Source organism: Borostomias antarcticus (assembly GCF_949987555.1).
Source record: "Borostomias antarcticus genome assembly, chromosome: 8".
NCBI classification, from domain to species: Eukaryota; Metazoa; Chordata; class Actinopteri; order Stomiiformes; family Stomiidae; genus Borostomias; species Borostomias antarcticus.
The window spans coordinates 4,525,039-4,552,912 of record NC_140241.1 but is presented as its reverse complement, the minus strand read 5'-3'; the positions used below and the strand labels follow the sequence as shown (position 1 = coordinate 4,552,912).

Here is a 27,874-nt window from a genome sequence, read left to right as displayed (position 1 = left end):
TTTTTATTTTTTAGAATTTGAGCAGAGTTGGGCTGGCCAATCAGGGGGGGCACTTGCCCCCCCTGCCCCCTCTATAAAATCGCCCATGCATGGCAGCATTAACATATACTGCACAAGACTGGGATCTGTGTAGCCAACCTACTGAGCAACAAAAAATACTGGCCCAACTTTATACTTTAGGTCTCCAGTGTACTAGGTAGCGGCCATTCCAGTCTGTAGAGTCTACTGTAGTCTATGAGTTGAAAGCACATACTCTCAGGGGCGATGCTTTAACAGTGTTGCAAACAGGCAGTTGCAAAAACATGATTTCTGAATCACAGGCCCAGTTCAACTTCAGAGCCTCAGAGACTCACCCCGCTAAATCTACTGAAAGCAAATATCTACGATGTCAAATATTATTACAAATAAATAATGAAAGGATCAAATGAATATCGAGATATGGCGGAGGGACTGACTACACCACTAAGGGGGGAGGATGAAGCCAACATGATTATGGTGAACACAGACCCGAAATAAAACATGCCAGATCTTTCTGAGTTCTTTGACGTGTCAGGAAATTTGCTGATGGCCTTTATCCGATCACTATAACCACAAACTTGTGTATCCTGTTCTCATGAAATACCACACACTTTCATGTTTACATGGCCCTGAAGGCTCACACATTCACGTGGGCTAATAGAGGAAGCAAGAGCTGTTAACAGTTTTAGTCTATCAGATCACTTTGCATGTCCTTTCCACAGCTTTCACCATCCACCAGTTCTCCTCTCATCTTATAGTGGCTCAGCCTACATTGACCCACTTCCCCATCCCAAGGCCATCCCCTTAACTCCCAATCCAGCAAAACCTTAATTTAAGGCTCCACCAGAAACCAGTCCCCCTGTTCTCTGTGCTCTCTCCTTCTCCCTTCCCTAGTTGAGGAAGCGTCGGCATCTCCGCATCCCACAGTTGCAGTTGAGCTTGCTGCTTGCATCCTCGATGGGGAACTTGTAGTCGTAGGTGAGTTCCTCTCCACGGTAGATCTTCCTCAAGGCGAAGATGACAATGTGCTTCTGGCCCTCCACGTTGATGACGCGCGAGTAGCAGTTGGGCTCGCACGAGTGGTTGATGAACCGGGCCGCGTTGCCATGCATAGTGGCGTCCACCACGTCAAAGTCATCTATGCGGAACATGTAGCAGCCGATACCCTGCGCAGGTAGAAGAAGAGGCAAGTATTAGATTACAATCTTTTGGGAAAAGATTGGGTATTGTTAGGGATGTCTAATGTGCAATGAATTAGTTCCAAGGCTCCACTGTAAAATGTCACCTTGCTATCGTAGTACTTCTCACGCTTGTCTGTGAGCACTGAGCGAATGACGTTGCCGGCGTACTCGATGATCATCTCCCCTGCATCAATATTCCTCTTGCAGAACAGACCTCGTCCATGAATAGCAGACCTGCAGCAGAGGGGTAGGGAGACCAGATTTTCAAACATTACTTGTCAATGAAACTGAGATTTTTAACCGGACACAAAATGGGACAGATTAAGCTCCGTGTTGAACGTGCCTTTTCTCTTTAGTTACTTACTGCATAAGTGTGCTCAGAGATTTCTTATGACAAGGATGCACAGCAGCTCACAACAGTTGCTACGATCAATCGATTGACACAGCTACAGTCAAATCAATGTTTAATCCCTGGATTTAAACATAGCTATAAACCTCTATTGTTTTTAATAAAGATGAAGTAAAGAATGTCCCAACATATGCAGGACAGAGATATGCTAGCACGGTTGTTTGAACATAAAACATATGCAATTGCTGACTTTATAGAAAAAGCTTGGGTTAAAAGAAAGATGGTATTGTATAGATGAGCCTCGGCTTGATATAGTAGGTTACAAGGATTGTATTGTTTATTGTAATTGTACTGGAAGTGCTAAAATGCTGAAATATTATAATAGTGATGTCTTGTAATCCCGCGTGGGATGGGCCACGTGGGTGACTGACTATTGCTCATTCCAGCACCCCAGGAAGTGATGTGCGTATTCTACTTACGTTTTTAGGCTTGTTGTTAGTGTTACTAGCCTTAATGCTAGTGGTGGTGTGATTAACTTCCCTGGGAGCTTTTAGTATTGCCACACATTTTGTTAGTCAGAGGATCGTACCTGCTGTTGTTGTCGCATTGCCAAATCTATTCCCAAATGCCATGACCAATTCTGCATGTGCATCACCACCCTATGAACTGGGGTGAACTGTTTTTTTTTTTTGCTTCCCTCTACAAAACGCAGGGGTAGGATCTTTGTCCATCCTCCCTTTGTTCTTTGTAAAGCGCATTGTGTTGCCTCTCTGTATGAAATGTGCTATACAAATAAAGTTGGATTTGATATGAATCAGTATTCACAGTATTGGTTACCAAACAGACAAGGATAAATCCAGGCATTCCAAATAGGTACTATACTATTTGGAGTGCCTGGATTTATCCTTGTCTGTTTGGTAACCTAAGTTCCCTTTGTCCAAGAGCACCCAACCAAATATGAACATTACTGGACTATGATTAGAGCCATCCGGTGATTTTGCTCTCTATTCACAGTATTGGCTTCCTATCCAGTCAAATAAACCGTACATCTGTCTGTACTGTGACGTCTCTCTAGTTTTGTTCTGACCTGTACACGCCCACAGCCTCCTTAGATGTCCTCTCCAGATGTCTGAAGCGCATGGCCATGGGCAGTTCCAGGCTGGTGGCACGCCTACAGGACAGAGCACAGGATCTCTTAGCCAAGCAACATCCAGATAATAAGATTTTTAAAAAGCAGAGGCACAGATAAAGTACATGTTCACAAAGATTAAACATGTGACTCCTTACTCTTCTGCCTACAGTAGAGTACGTGCAGATGTGTTTACCGGCTCATTTGTCGCCTGTTTCAAACATACAGTATGACTTTTTTTTTCTTTTTTTTTTACCAAATATCATAATACAATAGAGTTTACAAAATGATCTGCGATTCGCAAACTGAGGCTACCTCTCAGTTCCTGTGTATGCTACCAAGCTTGCCAGCTAACTACAGGAGCAGTCATTATCGCTAGTTAGTCAACTCAATAACTTGGTAAATTACATTTTAGGCACCAAAGTAGGCTAGTTTTCATTCAGCTAGTTTTCAAAACCAGCAGTGTTTTTAAGGGCTGTTGCCACTGACTGTCACTGATTTGTGTCTTGGGGACACTAATCAGGGGAGTCTCCTGACTGGCAGTAGACAGGGCAATTTGCCGAGCTCAGGTGGGAACAACTTCCAATTGTGGGTGAGAGCAGGCTCACTCCTGATCATGTCTTCGGCTGTGTTACAACAGAAACTAACTTCACAGCTATGACCCCTAGGGTAGAGACATACCCCAGTAAATCAGACTAAATCAAATCTTATTAATCAAATTTTACATATCGTATAGTACCAAGATAGGATAAGAAAACATGAGGATAATCACAGTTAAAATACCCATCAAAATACCAAGACATGATGATAATTACTATTCAAATACCAATCAAATGCAGTAAATGAGGGGCAACATATGCTGCAAGTGCAGAACTGTTTCCTTTCTCACAGGGCTCTAGTACAACAAAGTAGTGGTCAGACCTGGTGGACTTGAGGGGAACCTCATCCTCCTCCTCATCGTAGGGCCCGATGTCAGGCAGCTGTCTGTGCTGAGAGGCCAGGAAGTTGAACATGTCAAAGGTGGACTTTCTGTTAAGAGAAACAGGATATGACAAATGGTTATTTACAGTGAAAAAAAAAAACACCCAGATATCAGACGTCTGAAAGCAGACATGTGCGGGAGGTGGTGGTGGTGACTTCCACTGTGGTCGAAACCTCCCACAGATGGAAAACATTACGCCTGAAAAGACTTTCTTTCTGCATTTCCTTTGCCTACTTTGCAAAATACATTGGAGAAGTTCCTCAGGTGACCTTAAAGGAGTAGTAAAGGGAAAATGCATGTTAAGCCCTGTTTTAAGGTTACTTATGATCATATACAATGGTTCAGATCAAAACATTGACAAAACTAGCACTTTTGAGAAAGTCTGATAATTGCCCTCCACCATTTTGGTCATACAATGGATGTGGGTGGGCACCGTGAAAAATCATTCAAAAAACATGTTAAACTCTCAATTTCAAAGACAAGAAACTCACCGAGGTGTTAGTTGGCGTTCTGACATATAATTCGCCATAAAGTAAGATTCTAGTTCATCTGGAAAGGCTTTTTAAAATATTTAGCATAGAACTATTTAGTCGCAGCACATACGTGTGTAAACTTCCGCAAACTAGGTAGCCTAGCAACATAAACAATAACAATAGCTACCGTAAGTAGTTCTGCTTCCTGAATCCCCTCTGCGGATTGATCTACACATCTACAACGCTTCAATACAAGTCAATGGATTTCAAAAAATGATCAATAAAACCCTACAGGATTCATACTTTGCGGCGAATTTGATGTCAGAACACCAACGGACACCAATTACCCCCTCGTTGAGCTTCTTGTCTTTGAAATCGAGAGTTTAACATGTTTTTGAAAGATTTTTCAAGGTGCCCACCCACATCCATTGTATGACCAAAACGGTGGTAGAGCAATTATCAGACTTTCTCAAAAGTGCTAGTTTTGTCAACATTTTGATCTGAACCATTGTATATGATCATAAGTAACCTTAAAACAGGGCTAAACATGCATTTCCCCTTTACTACTCATTTAAGAGGAATTGAGGAAAGTAGCTAGAACTAGCTATAGTAGCTAGAATTTAAAAAAGGGAACCTAAGTGGTCTTGCTTTCAGCATGCACAGTAATCACATTGTTTACTTATTCTCTTGACTAATTTACTATACAATTGAGTCTTTCTGGTCATTCGTAGACAGGCCCTCTCCCTAACTCTCCATTCCATGAGGACATGGTCCCACTGACCTGAGGTAGAGCTCGGAGCGGGCACAACCACTGGGGTTGACGGGCAAGTCCTCTTCCTGGGTGATCTGCTTGTGGAAGCGGAAGGTGTGGCGCTGGCATCGCTGGGCCCCCTGGAGCTGCTCCACCAGGAAGACCACGGCATCGTGGACGAGGCCCAGCATACGAGCCCCCGTCATTCCAGAGAAGGACAGCTGTCTGAGTTTGGCTATCGCTCTCGCCTCCTGCACTCCATCTATCACTGCCCTCCAGGCCACTGTGAGGAGCGGGGAGGGGTGGAGTGGAGAGGGAGGATATCCAAAAGGGAGAGAATTAAAGGATAAGTTCACTATTTTGGACTTAAGGTCTTACATGAGCCTGACACATAGACACTACAATATCCCTGAACGCCTCAGTATAGCAATAGCTACATTTGTTCTGCAGGTTCACACTCGGCTACAATGGAAAGCAATGGGGCCAGTGACACATTGCTTTTCAAGCAGCCTTCCCCCTCTCTACAACATAGTGCAAAAGTGAAAGTGAAGTTTACTGCGAAATAGTTCTTTTTCAAATGGAACTTTTGTTTCATTCGGTTTGTGATAGCTACATTTCACAGGAGAGCACACTGAGACTACCGAGGTAAGATTACATCCTGTGCTTCCCATTTCGGATAAGTACAGTAAATTTATCATAGTTTTTTTCCAATGTTTCACTGGTCCCGTGGACTTCCATTGTAGCTGAGTAGGCGCATAGTACATATACAAAGCTGAATTTCATTGGAATCTGACCTCACAGGTGATTTGAAATCTCTGCTAACAGTTCACACTGAGCTCACAGGCTCCAACGTGACACGAAAAGGATATTAAGAAAATGTTTAAGATACCGGTAACCTGTCTAGTAACTCGATTACTATTAGTTCAAACCATGGAAATTGTAAGAAAGAGGAGTGGGCTTCACTTTAAACAAGCTACTAAACATATTCGGAGATGACTTGAATTGCCATTTTTATTCTCTTTTACTTTTTCTATCATTCTGACACTTGTGATTTTCCTTTAGCACTCCTGTAGCTAAAACATCTTTGGGAGGGAGGCAAAAATACCTCTATGCAGGAAAAACAGATGTAAGCATTTTGTAAATCAGTCCAGATGTAGGCCTGTGTCCTCCAGTGACCCTGACTCTGCAGCACTACTTGCATATGACTCTTGACTGTATTGTACACAGGATCATATTGCACATATTGTATATAAACACATTGCACATACATAAACACATTGCACATACTGTATACTGAATATAAACACATTGCACCCTCCCTATTCCCTATTTACCCTTTTCATTTTTACGCTATTATATATTTTATACTGTCCTGTTATTTGCACTGTCCTGTCTTTGTACTACCCAATCTTATTCTTGCACCCTGTCCATTGCTATTAATTGAATGCGCCAACAGTCCAGAGCAAATTCCTAGTATTTGTGAAAACCTAACTGGCTAAAATAAATCTGATTCTGATGTACGATTCAGTCTAAGACTATAGTATGGCCTGATGGTCTCATACATATATTTGTGTCTGTTGTTAAGAGGGCTGAGGCCGGGAATGTTCTTCTCTTGGGAGGTCTTATCTGGTGCTATTGGTACAAACGGGGTACAAAGGACCTTGAATCTTGTACAACTATTTATAGCAAAGAATTTTCACTTTAAACAGGATATCATGCTGTTATCCTAAGTGCCATTTACATAAGCAAAGGAATGCCAGAATGTCTGCAGTTAATTGCCACAAGTCTTTGATCAAATTTTATTAGGACTCCTTAACAATGAGTCAATAGACTCCTCTCAGTCTGACCATTGGGGATAGTGTTTGCCCTATGATTGTACAGGCCTGGTGGGTGTTTGTTTTTTAGCAGACGTTTAGATCCCTAATGATTTTAGCATAAGTCAGTGGAGTTCAGCCGCATAGCCAAATCAATTTGGTCTTTTTTCTTTTTCTTTATGTAATTATGATATTTAAAAAGGATTGTATCAGTACTATTCACCAGCCTCCATATATATTTCATAAATATATCAATATTTTAGGTATTATTTGATGAGGCGAGCCAGTCAACCCCTTATCATGTTTTGGATATGAGACCCGAGGTGCTTGCGAATGCTAAACATTTCTGGGGGGCGACCCCCAGACCACCTGCTTTTGTGTTGCTGGGTGCGTGCCACCAGGCCTGAAAAAAATATTGGGGAAACATTGGGGCATAGCAATACAATGAAGTTGATAACACCTTTGGGGCAGATACGAGAAGAAGGACATGGGTTGAGGATGGAGGATATAGGTATATTTGTGACACCAACTCCACAGGGGGTTTCATTCTTGTTATCTACCAGATGGCCCTGTCTCTTTACACTGTTCTAAATGTTAATGTTAAACTGGGCTAAATGAATGTTTAGGGGTGTATATAAGTAACAGTATGAAGACAAAGAGTTATGTTCAAAATGTACTTTTTTAGGAAACAATTGATGGACTGTCTTACTTGAAAAACGTTCCTCCACTGCAATGGTAAATTAAGTCTTATAAAACTGAGAAAGCAGGCTATTAGACTGATTGGGTGATATCAGACACCTGTGAACGCTGCCAGCGATGTGCTCACGCTCTGCCAGGGACTCCATAAAGAACTATTCTTTAAAGTCTGAACTATATCTTACTCCAGGCACTCAAGTCTTCTGATGGGAGGGTGTGCCCACGGCTGGTTAGAGCCGGGGCACCGAAGACAGGTAGCTAGGGGGCTGGGGCATTTAGAGAAGATAGGGTGACAATGTTGTAGGAGTGCATCTTTCTCCCTCTGCCAATTCAGCCTGCCCCGATTGCTGCTGCCCGAGACTGAATCTGCCACAAACCTCGCTGCTGTACACCGGTCTTCAAGCACTGAACTTGGTAACATCCGACCCAGGCAACTGTTCTCAACTTCTCCCCCCGGGGGAAGGTGTCGACACTTACTCCGAGGGAAGTGTCGATTTTAATCCTTACCATTTCGTTGTTCTATGTATTGCTTATGTCATGTTACATATTTGTATTTTAGAGCCATAGCGATCTGGTCTTTTGGGTCCCAAAAGTGAATAGGCTACCCAGGCGTATAGGAGGAGAGCTGAGGGTGGGCTGTTGCCTATGTGGGTCTTTTATGTCATCCCCGCACTGTTGGCCTGTTGGCATTCATCTAGGGGCCTATGCCCCTCTCTGATTGTTGTGACACTTGTGGTAGTCAGATTGAGTAGTGCAATTGCAGTGCTTTGCCGTGTGGGTTTGTCCAGTGCAATATTCACAAGTGAAACAGGCCCCGAGCCAACAGTATATCTACACCTTAAAGTAGCTTACCTTTGTACAAGGAGCCTATCGCCTCTAAGGGGTGCCATTGACCGTGATTCGCTGGCTGCATGAACTTCATTATCATCCTGTGCTGTTGTCTTCTGCCTGACATTGGGCCACAACCCTACTTTTGAGGGTAACCCATGGTTTATTACACTATTAAGAAACTTTCGTTCGCTTCATCTTTGATGCCTGAAGACCCTCACCCTCTATGCTGTCTGCTTCCACACTGAAACCATCATCACTGGTGATCTGGAAACGCAGGTGGGGCTGGTCCGGGCTCGGGGGGCACTCCTCCTCCTCGTCTGAAGGCGGCAGCTCATCATCTGAGCACGAAACAGCACCTTACAGGAAGGACAGACAACAGGTGAACCATTTTTACACAAGAACTTCATTTTATGCCAACTTGAACTCGTCAACACTGTAAATGAGGGAAACCTCAGTGCTTTACGAATATAAATAAAGGTTTGAAATGAAATGAAAACGTCCAAGGCAAGAAAGTGGCTAATGATAGGTAAACCCCCCAAGAGATAGAAGAGATCTGCTATCACAAAAGTGAAAAATAAATAAGAGATCAACATACACACTCTCAAAAACATTTGTGGTGCTGGGAGTTAATCCCCTTAGATGTGAACATATTAATAAATTGCATACACCCACACACACTTTTCTCTGCTTTATTTCTCATCAACGTTTTTGGTTCTAGGTCTTCATAAATGTCTTAACTTTAAAAAGAAACAAAGCAGAGAAAAGTGTATGCAGGAGTATGCAATTTTCTATTTGAAAATGTAGCCTACATATCATGATAAAATAATCGTTGCATGTCATAATAGAGAGTGTAATATTCCATTACAAATACCTGAGTATTTGCTCCAGTCAGTCAGGGCGTTCCAACCCACTGCATCCCAGGTCTGGGGTTTACTAGGGTCAACCCCACCTCGAGATATGGAGAAACGGTCCCAGGGCACAGGCCTGTGAGAAAGACAGCAACAATAACTAAGACTGGACAAAGGCTGTGTACTTCTTCATATATTGGATAGTTTGGATAGTAGTTATGGCACTAGGACCTCTAAGATACTGTAGGTGTGATTAGCATTTTCCAGACTGATGAGCCCTGTTCATGTACTATATTTACATTCAAAGTTGCTCAACAGGAATAAAAACTGAAGAAAGAAGAAGAAAAAATAAGTATGCATGTGCAACTAAAATTCACTTAGGTCAGGCCAATTTCAACTTGCATCAACAAAATGCATGTCTAAAAATAACCTCACTGTTGCTGTGTTATTTTAACAGAATCAATGTGATGAGGCCCACACAGGAAAATTGAGTGACATACTAGGCACGTTCTAATAATAACAAATGACATTTAGAATAGTTGAAGGAAAGTTAATATAAAAAAAATAAGACTGTGAAAAGCACGGCCTCAATGCTAGTGCTGTGAGGTCTGATCGGATTTGGGTCACATTTCACTGCCGTGTGAACTAAGCCTGAGAGGCATGTGATTTGTCTCACAGTTGGCATGTGACTGATTCATTTTACTGGATGATCAAAAAGCGTACTTCAAGTATTTGCAAATAGTAATTGACCCAAGTGAAACCAAGTAATGTTCCATTTGAATAACTCACCTTGAGCTCTCACAGTTGCTGAGGTACTCCTTCAACTTATCCAGGTCCAACACTCTTTTCACCATTGGGGCTTTGATGCGAACCCCCCCAGCTCTACTGGGCATAGCAAAGCTGGCATTTTGAGGGTCATGCTGTCCACTAGGCGGCTCTGCCTCTATAAAGTTAGTCTTTGATTTCTTTGTGGTGATCAGATCTGAGCGGGAAGACACCCTTTTCATGCAGCCATGGCTGTGAGGGTGGGGTGTTGGAGATGCTGGCGAGGTTGGAGGTGCAGGTTCAATGAGGCGATCTGGAGGAAGGACCAGTGAGGAAAGGCTCAGTATTCGAGGTCCACTGCTCTTGGGTGTGTAGTTGCAGGCCATTGCTTGGTTGATGATTTCTTGGGCACTCTCAACAGGGGTCATGGTAGGATCCACATCCCAACTAGATGACAGCTCTGTGGCCTTGGCAGACTTGATTCTCTTGGAAGTGGACTGTTCCTTCTTCCTAGGTTTCTTCACACCAGGTATGGAATCACCTGCAGATGGGGTCATGGGTGGATCCACAGGCCAATCAGATGACAGCTCTGCGGCCTTGGCAGACTTGGATATCCTGGAACTGGACTGTTCCTTCTTCTTCCATGGTTTCTTCACACCAGGTATGGAACCATCTGCAGATGGGGTCATGGGAGGATTCACAGCCCAACCAGAAGACAGCTCTGCATCCTTGGATATCCTGGGAGTGGACGGTTCCTTCTTCTTCCTTGGTTTCTTCACATCAGGTATGGAACCATCTGCAGATGGGGTCATGGGAGGATTCACAGCCCAACCAGAAGACAGCTCTGCATCCTTGGATATCCTGGGAGTGGACGGTTCCTTCTTCTTCCTTGGTTTCTTCACATCAGGTATGGAACCATCTATGGACTGGGTTATGGAAGGATCCACACCCCTAGCAGATGACAGCTCTGCAGCCTTGGCAGACTTGGAAATTCTGGAAGTGGACTGTTCCTTCTTCTTTCTAGGCTTCTTCACATCAGCTATGGAACCATCTGCAGATACTTTCAGGTTTTTCATCAGCCTCTTGACCTTGGTTGGTACCCCAGCTCCATTGCTGTTGGGGCAATCAGATGACAGTTCTGCAGCCTTGGTAGACTTGGAAATCCTGGAAGTGGACTGTTCCTTCTTCTTTCTTGGTTTCTTCACACCAGCTATGGAACCATCTGCAGATACTTTCGGGTTTTTCGTCGGCTTCTTGACCTTGGTTGGTACCCCAGCTCCATTGCTGTTGGGGTAATCACATGACAGCTCTGCAGCCTTGGTACACTTGGATATTCTGGAAGTGGACTGTTCCTTCTTCTTTCTCGGTTTCTTTACACCAGCTATGGAACCATCTGCAGATACTTTCAGGTTTTTCGTCGGCTTCTTGACCTTGGTTGGTACCCCAGCTCCATTGCTGTTGTGGCAATCAGATGACCGCTCTGCAGCCCTGTCAGACTTGGTTCTCCTGGAAGTGGACTGTTCCTTCTTCTTCCTTGGTTTCTTCACACCAGGTATGGAAAAATCTGTGGATACTCCCGCATTACTGTTACTGTACTGTACTATACTGTTCCCTGGGTCTGTCATTGAGGAGTCTGCTATGTGCTTCATAAAAATAGCAGATCCATCAGTGGGCAATACAAAATGGCTGCTGTCCGAATCTAAGAAGAGGTGTATGGGGACTTGAGGCTGGATGTCCTTGGGAGTGTCCTCCTGGACAGGGATTAACTCAATGAAACAGGCACTGGGGGAGGGAGGATCACACCTTTCAAGGACGAGAGGTGCCCCGGAGGCAAAGTCTAAACTGGCAGCCTGGAATAAATCCTCTGGGTAGGTGGCTACAGGCAACTTGGTGCTGTCAAAGTCAGTCAGAGCTCCCTGAAGGGGCACCGCAAGAACTGGCTCCAGTGGGCACATCTGTGTTTCTACAGGGGGGGCAGACTTCTGTGGTTCTAGTGGAGTTGTGGGATTGTACAGCTGTAGGGAAACTGAGCTCATGTCAGACCCATCTGGTTGGGTGGCATCAGTGGCTTGTGGATGTGTGGAGAAGGAAGCCGCAGCTCCCCTTGAAGACCCAGACAGCTTGTCCAGGGATGAAGCATCAGAGCCAGGGCTCCAAGAGTCTGCACTCAGCCCATTCTTTGTTGTTCCAGGCTGCACATCTAACAGTCTCTTAGTCCCATCAGTGGTGGTCACGCTGGCATCACTCTCTGTCCCATCATCTACACCATCCAACTGGGTGATGGGCCTGGAGGATGGGGAGGAAGGAGCCTGGGCTTTGTCCCTGGGGCCGGGACGGGAAACCACAGTACGGGTGAAATCAAAATAGTGCTCCATGTCCTCATCTGAGGAATTGCTGCCCCAGTCTTCCCTGGCTGAGGAAGCAGACCGAGGAATGGACGCCACGTGCGTCTTCCTCTTGCGTACCTCTGGCGCTCTGCCGCAAAGCTCCTCCTGGCTTCCATTGCCCTCCACCACTATCTGGCCTCCACAGTTTATGGCCATTCCTTCATTAAGGAGTGTCTCCTCTTCTATCTCCAGCCCCATCTTCAGCTCAGAGCCCATGGCTGTATTGGAGTCTTCATGGAAAGCAGGGTAGGGAAAGTCTCTTTTCTGCTGGCCCACAGGGTCTCTGAGAGGAGAGGTACCATTTGCTGCAGAAGCATCCTCAGGTTCTGGAGAAGCCAGGAAGTTGTGAGGTACCTCCACTGAGTCTGTTTGGCTCAGGTCAAAGGCCAGTCGAGGTCGTGAGGAGTGCTGGATGGTTGGGGAAAGGGACAAGCTGGAGGAAGGGAAGCTGCCCACACCATCTTGCCAGGGGGTCTGGTGAAACAGCCCTGAGGTAGAGTGGCTCATTATATTCCCAGGCCATAGGACAGAGGAAGTGCCACGACCACCGACAGGGCAGGCTGAGGGAGAGGTGAGTAGGTTGTCAGTGGTAATTGGCCCTGTGGGGGAGCTCACAGGAGGGGTGGAAACATGGCTGTGGGGGCCTGTGGTCTCGGAGTGGGAGTGGGGGTTGTGGCAATGGGATCTGCGAGTTTCCTCCAAGTCACTTATGGTCAGGATTTGATGGGGTTTGGACTTGGCAGCTAAGGGGCATGCAAAAAACAAAGTGAGACAACTGGACACTCCCAGGATGGAATTAAATTTCAATTGACAGATGTAATCAGGTTTCTAAGGAGTAATGTTAATTTTAATTATCTAGATTACAAACAAAGTCATCTGGTTGGACTTGGGACAGTTACCTGGAGAGGGTAAAGGTCGGAACATTCCTCCAGCTGGCCTCCTGGTCTGTGGATAGCTTGTGATTTTTGGCCTTGCTCCCTGGTCGGGTTTGGAGAGGGGGGCTGAGTGACTGGGCGTTGCCTCAGGTGGGAGATGAGATTGGGCCAAGTCAGTTTCTTGGGCTTCACATTCTGGAGAACAGACGTTTCTCAGTCTTGAAGGCACAACAAACATCAAATACCGATGTATGAAATCCCCGTGGTCATGTTGACCTGTAAATGTACTTAGCAGGGAAAAGCTGATGTAGCGTTACAACAGAACACTCACCAGACTGGGAACAAGGGCTGTGGGCAAAGGTGTGATTATCTCCCTGATCAGGCATCTCTTCCACAGGTTTCTCAGGGACCGGCGGTCGGACCTCCCTGACTGTGCATGTGTATTTGCAGCGCCGCTGTGGGTTAACTGTGCTCCAATACCAACGTGAACACCTTTGGAGAGTGGGAGCAGGAGATGTAAAACAAGTACACAGAAAACTTTCCACTACTTGAGATGGGATATAGCTGCTACAATGTTGGGTGCTATGTATGATACTTACTGATAACCCACAGGGAACAGTTTTCCTTGGCTAGCAGACAGCTCTGTAAGTAAACCTAGCTTTTCAATCTGTAGAGAACCTGGAAACAGAAACAGAGGATTTAGGGGGAAAACAATGACCAGTCATACCTAAGCAGTACCAAGGAATTCAGTTAGCTACTAAAGACTAACAAGGTAAGACACCAACCAATCATTAAGTTAATAGCATCTGGTTCAAGTCCAGTCAAGAACTTCCTGTGAAGACTGATCCTCTCAAAGTCCACATAAACCCTGCGGTTCACCTCAAAGCCTTGATTGGTGATCATCTAGTGGGGCACACAAGAACAAAGACACCCATGAGCACAAATGAGGAAAAAATTAAAATGAGAGCCCCATAAGACCCCAACAATGTTCTCCATACAGTTCAATCGGGTGTACCTTGCCACTGATGAGGTTTCTGTGTTTGTTGCAATAGACCTTCTTGTCAGCCTGGAACACACAGTGACGGGAGCGGGCACACATGAAGTGGTAGTTGCTCTGACAGGAGTTGAGACAGCACCCCACGGTTGCACCCGTCTGGTTACAGCACTCACATCGCTGGGGGAAAACAGACGGTCAATCAGGGTTAGAACGAAGAGATTCATTCAACAGCCAGATTGCATGGCTGACCAGTAGCAATGTAACAAGTAGGCATGGAATAGCTACTGACCATGAAGCGTCCCCTAGCGACAGCACTGTGCACATGCAGCAGAGAACCGTCCTCCTCTAACACCTCAGCTGACCACATGGAGCAGTTGACGTGGGCCCACTTGTTCTGACCTAGGTACAGCAACCTGCCAGCCTCCTGAGGAACAGAAACATCAGTAAGGAGTACTAGGTCACATAATAGGTTTACAGTTTGCACATTTTTGTACAGTCTCATGACTGAATATGTATTGAGAAGGATTGGGCATAATGAGATATTGTGAAGGCTCAGTCTCAACAAATTATTAGTTTGCTGAATAAACAATTGTGAGAAACTTTCCACAAGTGACCTTTCATAATTGAGCACCATTTATAGTAAAGCAGTATTATTCCTACAACTTACATTGGGTTTGGCATCTCCATACTTTTGGCACAAGGAGCACTGTCTCTCATCGTCCTTGGACCAACCAGTGTCAAGGTCAGCCTTGGATAGCCGGCCCCTTTTCCCTTTGAATTTGAGCCGGAAGGACTTGCTGGTCATGTATTGGCTCCTGCTGGCTCGGTCACTGGTCAGAGTTGTGGCTTCTTGCTTCACCTCCAAGGTGTCCATGTTGTCCCCCTTCAGGGTCCCTAAGGCAGTCTTGGAACTCAGCTTCTCCCTTTCATAACATTGGATGTAGACGTGCTCTTTGCTGGGGGGCTCAACTACTTGGGGAAGCATCCCACTGGGGAGGGAAAATTAGAGGTGGAGTGGTGAAGAAAAGAGAATGAAGTAAAATAAAACTTGTCACAAACACAAATTGAAGTCATGATGAAGCTTAAAGAACATGATTAACTATGATAGCAGCAGACAAGCTAATCCAGCACAAATTGGTGCATACAAATTCACAAGAATTCAGGAAATGACACTCGATATTTCTTGGGGGAGGACCCCCAGAGCCCATGCTTAATGTGTATTTTGTGAAACCCAGACCTCCCACAAGCTAAATATAAATAAGCCCAGCCTGACAGACCTGAGATGAGCATATCAAGTCCTTAGTAAAGAGGTTGTTACTTACATGGGCAGGTCTTTGGTGCAGGGGTCCCACACCTTAGGATCCTGGCCGTTGAACCAGTTAAACACCTTCTTCAGATGCTGCAGGGTGAGATCAGGGTGGTGATATGATTGATCACTAGTCATCAACTATTAACTACATATTCAGATCTGGGCACAAATACTATTTGAAATCTCTACTTTAGGGTTTTCTTGGGTTTTCCTGGCTCATCTGTACTCCATCAATATTCAAAATCGTGGCATAGCCCTTAACCCTCTCATATGTAGACTTGGAGAAGGTACTATCGTACCAAATGTAGGCTACTATGACTTCTCATCACTATGCTGCTGTGTTACCTTTAAGTAGTAGGAGCGGGCCAGAGCAGTAGGCCTTTCCTGCTCTGGGAGCCCAGCCTCTTGTTCCAGCCTCCTTTGCACCACCTGGACCACATCCTCATGGAAGGATTTCTACAAGGACAAACAAGAAGGACTTGACTTTCTTATGGTAGAGTACAAAAGAGAAAGAGCAACTTCAACACAACCTGTCATTCATTGTTATCTCGACCTCCATTCTTTGATCTTTACACATTCACAGAATTTGATATGGATTATAATGGACAACACTGATATTGTCAAATCTCCTTCATATCAATAATGAATATGGGATGAGAGGTGTTGGAGACAGTCCTGCCATTGGGTGAGACGTTGTGTGGGCACTGACCAGGGTGGTGTAGAGGCCTCTGTCAAACTTCTTGCCCACGGCTCGGAGATCACAGGCTGGCTGGCCTTCAGCTCCACTCTCAGGATCTACCAGAGTCTCACACTACAGAGTACAGGAGAGGGACATTACATGGTGAGGGGAGAGACGCTCAGCACAATAACACAGCTTTGACTAGTACTAGTACTAATGAGATCAGTATTATCTCATAACTGCTACTAGTACTAATGAGATCATTATAACTGATACTAGTACTAATGAGATCAGTATTATCTCATAACTACTACTAGTACTAATGAGATCAGTATTATCTCATAACTGCTACTAGTACTAATGAGATCAGTATAACTGATACTAGTACTAATGAGATCAGTATTATCTCATAACTACTACTAGTACTAATGAGATCAGTATTATCTCATAACTACTACTAGTACTAATGAGATCAGTATTATCTCATAACTACTACTAGTACTAATGAGATCAGTATTATCTCATAACTACTACTAGTACTAATGAGATTAGTATTATCCCATAACTACTACTAGTGCAAATGAGATCAATATTATGTCGTAACTGCTACTAGTACTAAGGAGATCAGTATTATCTCATAACTACTACTAATACTAATGAGATCAGTATTATCTCTATGTATATGTGACATTGGTTACTTATATAAACAAGCTAAATGTTAGATGTTGGAATATCCCTTTCAGTAGTAGCCTAAATAAGTAAAAGTAAATTCAAATAAGGTTCATTATTCAAATAAGTGTCATTATTTTGCTCTTGGATGTATTTGACTGTTACTCCAGTCAAATATTACCCTGAAATCAGAAAGAATTGTCAACTCCGTTGAGAACTTCAGCCTGACATCTCCACTCTAACCGATTTCCATGGGGGAGGGAGATCCGATTTTAACGTCATTATTGATGCATAGCCATGACAACCATAGACAACAAATGAAAACATTGGGAGAAGTGAAACTGTAACTCTATTCCTATTAACAGTGTTCTAACTTCATACTTCATACTAAGGGATGTTCTGTGGAATTTTCAGTTGCCCCCTTCTCCTGGCCTGATGAAAGAGTATTGTGGTAGGCAGTTCCCTCTTCAAGGACATAGCTGGGTGCAGGGCAGATAACATTAACTGGGTATCGGGGAGTGAGAGACACAGAGGAACAAACTTCACCAGTTTTGATTTTAATGAGATGAGTTTCATTTCTTAAAGCGGAAATGCCCATATATGGTACCATTTTTCTGATGTTGTGGATGGGCATTTCTCATCTGAGCAAAGACACCTGCATGCTTGATTTTCAAACGTTATGTGAAATACTGTAAAGAAGGCTATCATTGACAACTGTTCATCGCACTTCTCCTCAAATACAATCTGGTGTCTTCTGAATTGCCTTCTGGGCCCTGAAGCACTGTTATCTTCTTACTCCGAAGTTCACCTGTGTGTTTTTGTTCTTACCCTTTTGAAAAAGAATCCACTACAACTGTAATCGTATTAGGCTACTGAACGGGGGTAGACTACTTTGTTACCCTGTTTCTACTACCAATCGTCCTAGAAGGTTGCTGTGTCGCATTGTCCAAACGCACAGCCTGACAACACTCAGCAACAGCATTAGTCCCGCCCTTGGCGCTGACTGACTAATCGTTAAAACCCACGACACTCATTTGTTTGTTGTTTCACATAAAACACAGACCAAGAATCGTCAACACCTGACCAAGAATCAGGTAACTTTAGAGTAGTGGACCCAGGCTAGTCAAATATTGAATCAAAGAAAATCGAGAATCGTTATGTAATCAAATTGTGACCCCAAGATCTAAAATCTAATCAAAGTATGAGATCAATGTATGATTCTCATCCCTATTTATTAGCTACACATACTAGCCAAATTTGTTTCCCCAAGCACTTCTTTTCACATTGCTGAGTCATCATTATCAAAGTAAAAAAAAAAAAAAGCTTCACAATCATTCATGATAAATCAACTGAATGAGACAGAGCACTAGAAAGTGCTGGTTTGGCTGGTGAGGTGAGTGATGATGAAAATTTGAGTTAGAGGACAGGAGAGGGCACAATGATAATAGCACTGAATGGTTAAAATACTGCAGCACTCAAACCCCTGCTCTCAATGAACTAACAAAATTCATACAAAAACATCTCGAAATGGCAGGGAATTCATTTTAGATTTTCCTAACACCCCGCACATACTGAAACAATTTTTCAAATGCAACTACATGTACATGAAAGTTGTTTCCTGTAACAGATGAACCTCTTGCAGTGTGTCCTCCTACCTGTGAGCAGGTGACCAGGTGCTGTGTGAGGGTGGAGGAGAGCAGGCAAGCGAGCACCTTCTCCACCCCCGCCCTGAGCTCTATATAGAGAAGCTCTCTCCAGGCGCTGGGCTGGGACAGGCTACACGGCCGGCATGAGTACTCCACACTCTCTGGAAGGCTGGACAGGATCTCATAGAGGTCATCTGGAAGGCAGAGAGGAGAGACGATGAGAGGAATGTCAGGAGCATAATGTAGACTTACCTTCGAACACCACCGCGGGAGCGGTGAAAATGAGGCTGGAGCAATGATTAACACAACAGATTGTGTGATACATTTCACAGTACGGCATACTGAGACCAGTAAGATTACACAATGAGCTTCCTGCTAGTTTTTCTTGAGTTTTTACATGCTTATTAACACGCCCTGGCCACTTCCATTGTCATAAAATTTGAATCAGACAAAAATTGCGATCTAGCTCAATATTTGAGCGATCAATGAAATTATGGTGTCTATGTTTCTGATTGATGTTAGACATATCAGAAATAGGGCTTAATGACGGAAATGTCACACTACCCCTTTAATAGTTCACGAAAACCTTAGTAACCACTTCATGAGGTACTTTCATAATGTTTGATCATTGCATCATCATTAATCATTTTGTACGCATCTGTGTACTGCTCACCTATGGGGTCGTTACAGATAAGGCAGTATCTAGAGACTAGAGACTTAAAGTAGCATATAATGATGCTATGTTGTTATTGCTTTGTGTACCAAGATCTCACAGTGCTAGCCAGATGTTTGCTAACATTGGTATACCTATCTGTCAAGCACTTTTAAGAAACATTGTGTATAAATGTATGCTATCTAGACAAGTTGAAGAATAATGCTATTGTGGTTTTAACCAACTCTGTTAAGAGATATACTCGCTTCTCGTCTACTATGTGGAGACATTGGCGAAGAGCCTCTATGTATCTCTTGCCTCTTAGATGGACAAATGTTTTTTTCCCGTCATTGTATTATGTAGCTACTTTGTTAATGGCCTTTGTCTTGTAGGTTTTTTTATGTGACCTATACTAAGATGAGACTGAAATAAAAGTTTAATTGAAATGAAAGGAAAGTCAGGGGAAGAACTGTGCATGGTGATGGGAGATTCCCAACCACAGACTTCTTACCTGTGAGGTCCTCACACTTCGCATGAATCCAGTGGTTACATGAGCCACACTGCATCATCTGACTGTCATAGTCATTGTCCTCATAGCACTTAAAGCAGATTGGACAGTAGTTTCCTTGAGAGAGAAAATGGAGAGAACAAGAGTTCAGAATGGGCCTAATGATGTTCACCAGTATATCATCGGAACTAGCAGATAAAACCAAGGATATCATGGAGGGGCCACTCACCCTGGTCATGGAGCCTCGTGCAGTCTGGACAGAGTCCTTTATCGTGGTTCCACTCAGTGTCCCAACTCTTCCCTAGTGTCACCCCACAGCTTCTACACCTGATGCATGTCATACACACCTTGAACAAACACAGGCAGAGAAGTATTAGCAATCAAAGAGAAAGACAAATCATGGCCGCTGTGCAACAAAGATATCAGTGGACTGTGATCGCTGGTTAGACATACCCAGGCCTTCCTCCTCTTGTTGAGTTTGGGGTAGTTGGGTCCCAGACACGCAGGGTGATAACAGTTATGACACCTTTCACACTCCAACAGAGGCTGAGGGGGAGCGGAGACATTTATCATTCTGGCATCGCTGCTTTTTACAGAAGAGTTGAAATGTAAACTAGTTCCTCTGGTTACTATCATGAATCCTTTGTGAGACTGACCAGACACACAGTAGACAAATATTTGACAATATGGGTGTCCAGAACCTGAGTCTCATACCTTTGAAAGCTTGTTTTTCCTGCCACAAACATGGCAGAACTTGCAGCGGCGACAGCACCAGTTCTCCTTGTTCTCCTCGGAGGGGCGCTCTGCTGGCTCAAGGCAAAACCGGTGGAAGGGCTCACAGCACACTTGACAATACAGCATCTGCAAGGATATGAGTGGAATTTCACTGGATCCAACTCAATACACTTAAAACACATTGACAGTGTGACCACAACAACAACATCTCCAGCTAATTATGGTTATCAACATGAACATGAACACACAAGGCGAGCAATTACCTCATGCTGCCCTTTGCTGGCGCACAGCAGGCAGACACAGGGGGGCATGAGGGGCACAGAGGTCAGGATAGTCAGGCCTCCCATCATCCACACATTCTCCAGGGTGCAGTCCCCCTGCAGAGTACACCACCAACAGATCAGACAGCTTAAACCTCATTGCTGTCCCACGGACGAAGCTGGCAACCATGGGAGATCGCGCCTTCTCGTCCCTGGAACCAACTCCCTGAAGTGATTAGGATGAGTTTTTAAATCCAATTTTAAGACTCACCTCTTCCTCTCTGCTTTCCCCTAGGGTTCTTGTTCTTATGTTTTTTTTAAACCAAGGTTTCTTATATTTTTCCTTTTTAAATTTGGCCTTTATAACATTTCATCTTTTAACTCAGTTGGTTCTTAATTGCTTGTTTCATCATTTTAATTGATTAGATTTAATGTTATTTTGTGTGCATTGTTTTAGACTTGTGTTAAGCACCTTGAGATTTCATTGTATTTTAAAGTGTGCTATATAAATACACTCCATTATTACCTCCGCCCCAGCGACAGCTGGGCAAGAGGTAATGTTTTCGGTGGTGTGGTACACATGGTATGTCCGTCCATCAAATTACATCCGTCCTTCCATCAAATGACATCCTCCAATGCAGCTGCAAGCTGCCCTCAAGAGGCACAATAGTTTAGAAAACCCACGGATGTATTGACGCAAGCTGAATATGTTGTTCAGATTGATTGATAGTCTTAAACATAAGTAATTGCAAGTAATAATTTAATAAAACAATATATTGACTTCTAAAACCAACTTTTGTAATGTCTATTCAATGCTTCACTCATCTGCCACAATAATGTAACGTATTTTAATTGAAAGGGTCTTTTCCCAGCAAAAAAAAATATATATGTGATTAATTAGATCAATTAATTACAGATTATGTAATTATTTTATTTTTTTAATATATTGATTGACAGCCCTAATTATTGTGTAGTTAAGGGTATACGGAGGTATATGGAGTATGCACACTTCTTTATCCACAGACGGGGGAGAAGGGGCGCACTTTCAGCCACAGGCTCATCCCACCTAGGCAGCTCAGGTGTTCCTTTGTGCAGGTGGCCATCAGACTCAGTGCCTGAGTGTTCCTGAATGTTGTGGATGTGTGTGTGTGTGTGTATGTATGTGAGTATCATTATACATATTTATACAGACTGTATGTATGTATGTATGTATGTATGTATGTATGTATGTATGTATGTATGTATGTATGTATGTATGTATGTATGCATGTATGCAGGCCAATATATTCTATATTTTACACATACTGCATACATGCCTTGTTCTCTCTATAGGCCTATTCGCTAGGCTACTTTGTATATTCTGTATTCCAGTCTATGCTGTAGGCTACTTTCTCTCATCTGAAACGCCCACATCCCTCACGGGGATTATTAAAGTTCATATCTTCATATTATTCTATCTGCCACTAATGACAGATACTGAGTTGCACTGCCATCTGACGGCAGTGACAGATACTGCCTGTAGAGATACTGACTTGAGACAAAGACATCTGGGGAAACCTGCAAACAAACGATGACCTCCGGTGGACAACTGCCGATGAAGAAACATAGCCTATCTCAGCTAAAGAAATCAGACTGTTGATGTATCGGCTTGTAGGCTAATACAATATTTACAATACAAAACTAATTCAAATGATGTCAATTGGTAGGCTATACAAGTAGGCTATACAATAGTTATTAAATACGTGGCTTATTATTTCTGAAACAGCATAAATCGCCCTCTTGTATTTCGAGTCTATCGAGTTCTCAACATCACATGAAAGTGGCACCATGGTAGCTTTTTTACCTTAAAATAACAGCTTCAAAATCATTGTGATGGTACACTGCCTTGTAATAGGGAGAATGCCTCATGTAGCCTAACTTTGGTGGTGGTAATGCACATCTATGGTTGTGCAGACTGGAGCGCTCTTTTCGCGGCAAAAGGGCGTAATGCTTTACGGCCCTACGTCACACACCCACTTCCACTAAAGCTCGATATCACTATTATCATGGAGCTATCACACAGCTAGAAGAGGTCAAATTGATTAGAGAAGGACTGGGTGATTGAAGTCTATCTATCTATCTATCTATCTATCTATATATATATATATATATATATATATATTATATATTACATTACATTACATTACAGTCATTTAGCAGACGCTTTTATCCAAAGCGACTAACAATAATTGCATTTAACGTAGGAAGAGCCAATGTACTACTACTTGCCAGAACTCACAAGTGCATCTTCTTTCTAAAACAAGTGACTAAGAGCATATATATATATATATATATATACACACACACACACACACACGCACACACATGGACGTATATGGACAACCATGCCTTTATGGACCTTGCTTTGTGCACTGGGGAACAGTCATACTGGAACAGAAAAGGGCCTTCCCCACACTGTTCCTACAAAGTTGGAAGCATAGAATTGTCCAAAATGTCTTGGTAATTGAAACCTAACCCTTTTGGGCAACTGTGCTTATAGCTTTCAACAAAAAAAGTAAATGCATTAAGATGTGACCCCCATAAAAAGTGTTCCATGTATGGTCACAAGTTATATTATTAACAACTAACAACGCCCCCTAGCTGTTATAAAATCACGCTCCGGCGGACCGCGGTGCCGGACCCGTCCCTGATCTCTTGGCAGGCAGGGCGCGGAGGGTCCTCTGTTTCCTTGGACCCGCTGTATGGCCAATATTGGTGCATTCGTTTGTGGTCGGAGGTGGCAAGTCGCAAGTGGCAAAATACCTACCTCCGACCTGTGTGCATTCGAGCTATATACCATTATATCACAGTTACCTAGTTATATCTATATACCATTATATCACAGTTACCTAGTTATATCTAGTGCATTCGAGCAACTGGGGGCTGAGAAACATATCCGAATTTGCGACGAGGAAGTGCGTGTTCATGCGGCGTTTTATTTACTCATTCCTAGTAGCAAGTCGCAATTTGCCACCTCTCAGTTATAAACGAATGCACCATATACCACGGATTGTGCTGCGGTCATAGGCGCGAGGCGCAGCCGTTGTTGTAGCCTACAATTTTCTACTTAATAAAAAAAAAGATATTAGCCTATGGAACTACTGTATCGCGCGCTGGGCGTGAGAAATAACGGACATCCGTGTAACCATGGTTACTCAAAACCGAGGGACCGTTTGTAGTAGCTTGTTAACTCCGGTTGGGGGCGAAGCTCCATAAGACTTGTGCGGTGCTGAGAGTGAACTAACTGAGCATCCTCTCAGGTAAAGGGAGAGAAGTCTGAGCTGTGGTACGAGGACGTACAATTGAGCTATCTAGCTTCCGAAAATATGTCCAACAACAGGGGGGGGGGGAGCGAAGGATCCAGCTTCAGCCCACGGCGACAGAGAGAGCACCCTGAAGCGGTTGTCCGGTGTGTTGATATCTGGGGTTTATTCATTCATCAACCAGCAGCTTGGCCTCCTCACCCCATCTCAAGATCAGTCCACTTTCAAGATTGGGCTCACCCTATCTGCTTTCGCACCTGGTCCTGGGTACGTGTCATCGCCATTGTAGCTGGTGCTATAGCTTGATAACGGTAGCTGGCTAACGACAATATATAGCTTCCTGTATGGTGTATGTTGTATGACGAAAATGTTAATTATGGAATAGTTATGGAAATAAAAAATGAAATTTTTAGATATATTGCACTTTCTTATAGTTAGTAGTACTTGAACATTGAAGTGGCCATATGAGATGACGATACCAGCAGGGGCTCCAAGCCAAATTGAGTTCGAGACCCCTGCTCTAATCTATATGCACACACCCCTACTGTTACCTTCTCCAATACCGGCGTGCCTGCACTGTTTGACACTCCCAATAATCCTGATCTTCAATGGTTCCTGTTGGTATGAAAAAAATAGATTAACCCCCATCAGAAAGCCACAATAGTCTACTGGCTGAAAGGCTCTCTTTCTTTCTCTCTCCCTCAGGTATGGGTGACCCGGCTTACTTCTACATCTCCTTTGTGTTCTTCCTCTATGGAACCTATCTCAGGTAGCCTACCTCAGCAGTCCCTCAGCCATCAACCACACACCGACTAGAATGATATTTACTGGGACAATGTCCACAGTTTCTAGTGACATAGGTGCACTTGGAAGAAATAGTCTCCTGTAACTCTTTTTTTTTCTCACCTCCTACCTTAATTTCCTTTCTTCGTTTCTCTCTTCTTTCACTCTCTGCAGCGGTAGCCACCTGGGAGGCACAGTCACCGTCCTGTGTTTCTTCTTCAACCATGGAAAGGTGAGTAACACACACACACACACAAACACAACCTGCCCTATAGAAATAGACTTGCAGAGAAGGAGTCTGGTCAGCTGGAAAACCCACAGCCACCAAAGAGAGTGACAGTCAGTAGCAGCCAGATGGAGTGCTTCCCACTGCTGGCCTTCAATAGTCAGCACCTATTCTTCACCCGGATCAATACACTGACATTTCAATCACACACCCAGCCCTGCTCCTCAACAAACCCACTACCTTCCTCCGCCTCCTGTTTCCTCGATGGGTTTTTGACATTGTTTGAGGGCATCTGTAATTTTGAGGATGTCTAGCTTTTTATCACCTACTCAGGGGCCCAAGGGGGGCTTGTCTTTAAACACATAATTTGTGGCCTAGAAGTCTCCTTTATCACATGTCCTCTAATTCCTGTCCTGCTCTCATAATCCAGTAGTAAGAATGGAGTACTTCTCACATTTTGTTGTCTGCCTGGGAATGAAAGATGAATGAAAGGGGACAACACAGGTCATTGTTAACTTCGAACTACACTGTAGCCCTCACCATCATCACCTTCATAGTTCTCATAGCCTCCTCCCAGTTGGGAATGGCAGAAGCCAGCCAAGGGTATAGCACTAATTTGTGTGTGTGCGTACTGTATGTCTCATATCCAAAACCACTCTCTCCAGTGTGCCCTCAAGACAGTAATGCTGCTGAAAACAAGATGTCAGTAAGATAACTGTTCGCTACTTTGAGTAGAGTAAGATACGCTAATGAGCCTACTTGTCTCACAGAACGTTAATCACTTCATATTAAGCTAGTTAGCTAGTTATTGATTATGAATCATCTGGCTAAGTGACTAAGTTAATGCTGGGGGAAGAAACTCACCTGACAATGGTTAGTAGGTTGACTGCTACTCACTAGTTGTTGGTTATTATGTGTTATCGCCATCTTCATCAGTTATGTTATCCAGTCAAAGGATTCTCCTGTAAGGTTGCAGGTAGCTCCTCTTCGCTACTGTATTATTCCAGACTCCCTACAGGATATTTAAAATCCTAACCGATTTCGAAATAGGTTTGCATCACGCACATAAGGAGAATCTTAGCAGATGTTCGTCTCGCGAATCTCAAACAAGCACACAAGATTTGAAAATAACGGCTCATCGGCAGGGAAATTTGGAACACCCATATATCAGCTGAGCTGCTCATCCCACAAATGCATGGTCTTTACAAATTGGACATTATAAAGGTAAATGAACAGGCTTTCCAGTGATAAAAGATACAAGGTGAATAATACAGTGGTAACATATGATTGACTTAACACAAATTTCCTACATTGACAGGTTTATTATATACATGAGGCTTAATGTCCAAACTACTGATCTCTTTAAAATATGTCTGTGCCCATCTCTGCATGTTTTAGTTTTGGTATCAATTCTCATTAAGAACTTCTCAAGACAGTATTTTGATTTGTTCAAACATCTTAACATCTTTATTAAGCAAATAACATTATAAATAAAAAAGTGCATAGAAAAATTAAACAGGTTTAGAAATATGTATACAACTATTTACAAACTCAGGGTTTATTTGTACAAGGTAACAAAGACAATTTCACACATATTTTCTTGTTTTTATGTCTTTTACAGTTTTTATACTTTAAAATAACCCTACTATTTAGAACATACAGCTTTCTGAACAGGTCCTGGGAGAGACAGTTGTGGTAACTTGACTTTGACTAGTGCTTTGCATCCTTCATTGCACACAGGCCAGCTCTGCAGGGCATTTATAACCAAGCTACTCTTATGTCATCATTATCCTCTTTTTTGCATTAGTATTCCTTAACATCTGTCTAGACTGAGGTAGAATCCTTGCAAGAAGTTGGGAGTGACTCTGCTCTCGTATGTTCAGTGAGTGTTGGCTCCATCCCTGTGTTTGGTCGAGCAGGAGGGGAGGGAGAGAACACTCTCCCTGACTCATCATTCCATTCCAGAGGATTCAATTTCCTGAAGGGAAGGGTTGCCGGAGCACATTATAGGCAAAGAATAGCATAGGCTTTGATGGGCAAACAGCGCTCCCTGTGAGTGATACGAAGGCCCGCAGTAGGCTACTCTCTCTATGAAAACTACCAGAACATAAAAAAATCAAATCAAAACAATTTTAAAAGACCTGCTTTAGAACAATGTCTCTTGTAAAGGCTGAAATGCAACACATAACAGTCCCCAAACACAAACGTTCAAGTAAAAAGCACAGCGGGGGAAAAAAAAAAATCTTCACACTATCAAACAACCTGATTCTAAGTTACGGTGTGCTGGCCTGATTTTGCAACATCCATGGAAAAGATCAAAACTGGACCAGCACAGTTACAGGTTGACTGTGTGAAAAGGGTACACGTGTATAAAAAAAACAAAAAAAAAACAGGAAAAGCAGGAGAGAATGTTTCTGTAGGACTGCCACCATTATTATACAAAGCACAAACAACTCTAGTTTCACCAGTCTAAACTCGGAGCAGAAACACAAATAAATACAACTATTCTAGAGCTCAAGCAATCTCTTGTTGTCATACAGTATATGTGTACAACAGTGTGACTGTGTAGATTGTATATCTTTCTCATGGCCGACTGTCATTCTACTGAGCAACATACAGTACTGGCCCAACTGTATACTTTAGGTCTCCAGTGCACTAGGTAGCGGCCAGTCCAACCTGTAGGCTACTGTAGTCTATGGAGTTGAAAGCACATACTCTCAGTGGCGATGCTTTAACAGTGCTCTTCCCTGTGTGACTTGTACTGCAGGGGGCATTTGAGAAAATGCAGATTTGATTTTGGATTTTGTTAGTTCACTAAAAATGTGCAACTGTGACGCAGCAAAGCCTTAATATTATTGCAAAAGGTAATCAGCATTTGCCATGATAGTACTTTCTTCACTCTTGGCTTGGGTAGTGTGTGCTACATTAACTGTACAATGAAGAAGAATGTTTAAAGACATGATTTGTCTTTAAATATGACACCAACTGTTATCTGTTCTAACCGTTAAC

At 43.4% G+C, this 27,874-nt stretch overlaps 1 protein-coding gene across 1 annotated transcript; it reads right to left on the bottom strand.

The window, feature by feature from the left end:
* Positions 1–908: 908 nt before the first annotated feature.
* On the bottom strand, positions 909–24,140 carry LOC311312166 (histone-lysine N-methyltransferase 2B-like; the record flags this gene model as incomplete). Its single annotated transcript, XM_084442037.1, has 25 exons — positions 909–1,184; positions 1,304–1,433; positions 2,636–2,719; positions 3,599–3,706; positions 4,914–5,166; positions 8,443–8,580; positions 9,096–9,208; positions 9,862–12,967; positions 13,124–13,294; positions 13,431–13,591; positions 13,699–13,777; positions 13,885–14,002; positions 14,115–14,273; positions 14,386–14,520; positions 14,764–15,085; positions 15,419–15,495; positions 15,751–15,861; positions 16,115–16,216; positions 18,409–18,593; positions 19,563–19,676; positions 19,789–19,906; positions 20,013–20,105; positions 20,274–20,420; positions 20,558–20,671; positions 24,114–24,140. The coding sequence occupies 25 exons, from the start codon at positions 24,138–24,140 to the stop codon at positions 909–911; spliced, it is 6,441 nt and encodes a 2,146-aa protein (XP_084298163.1).
* Positions 24,141–27,874: the final 3,734 nt, after the last annotated feature.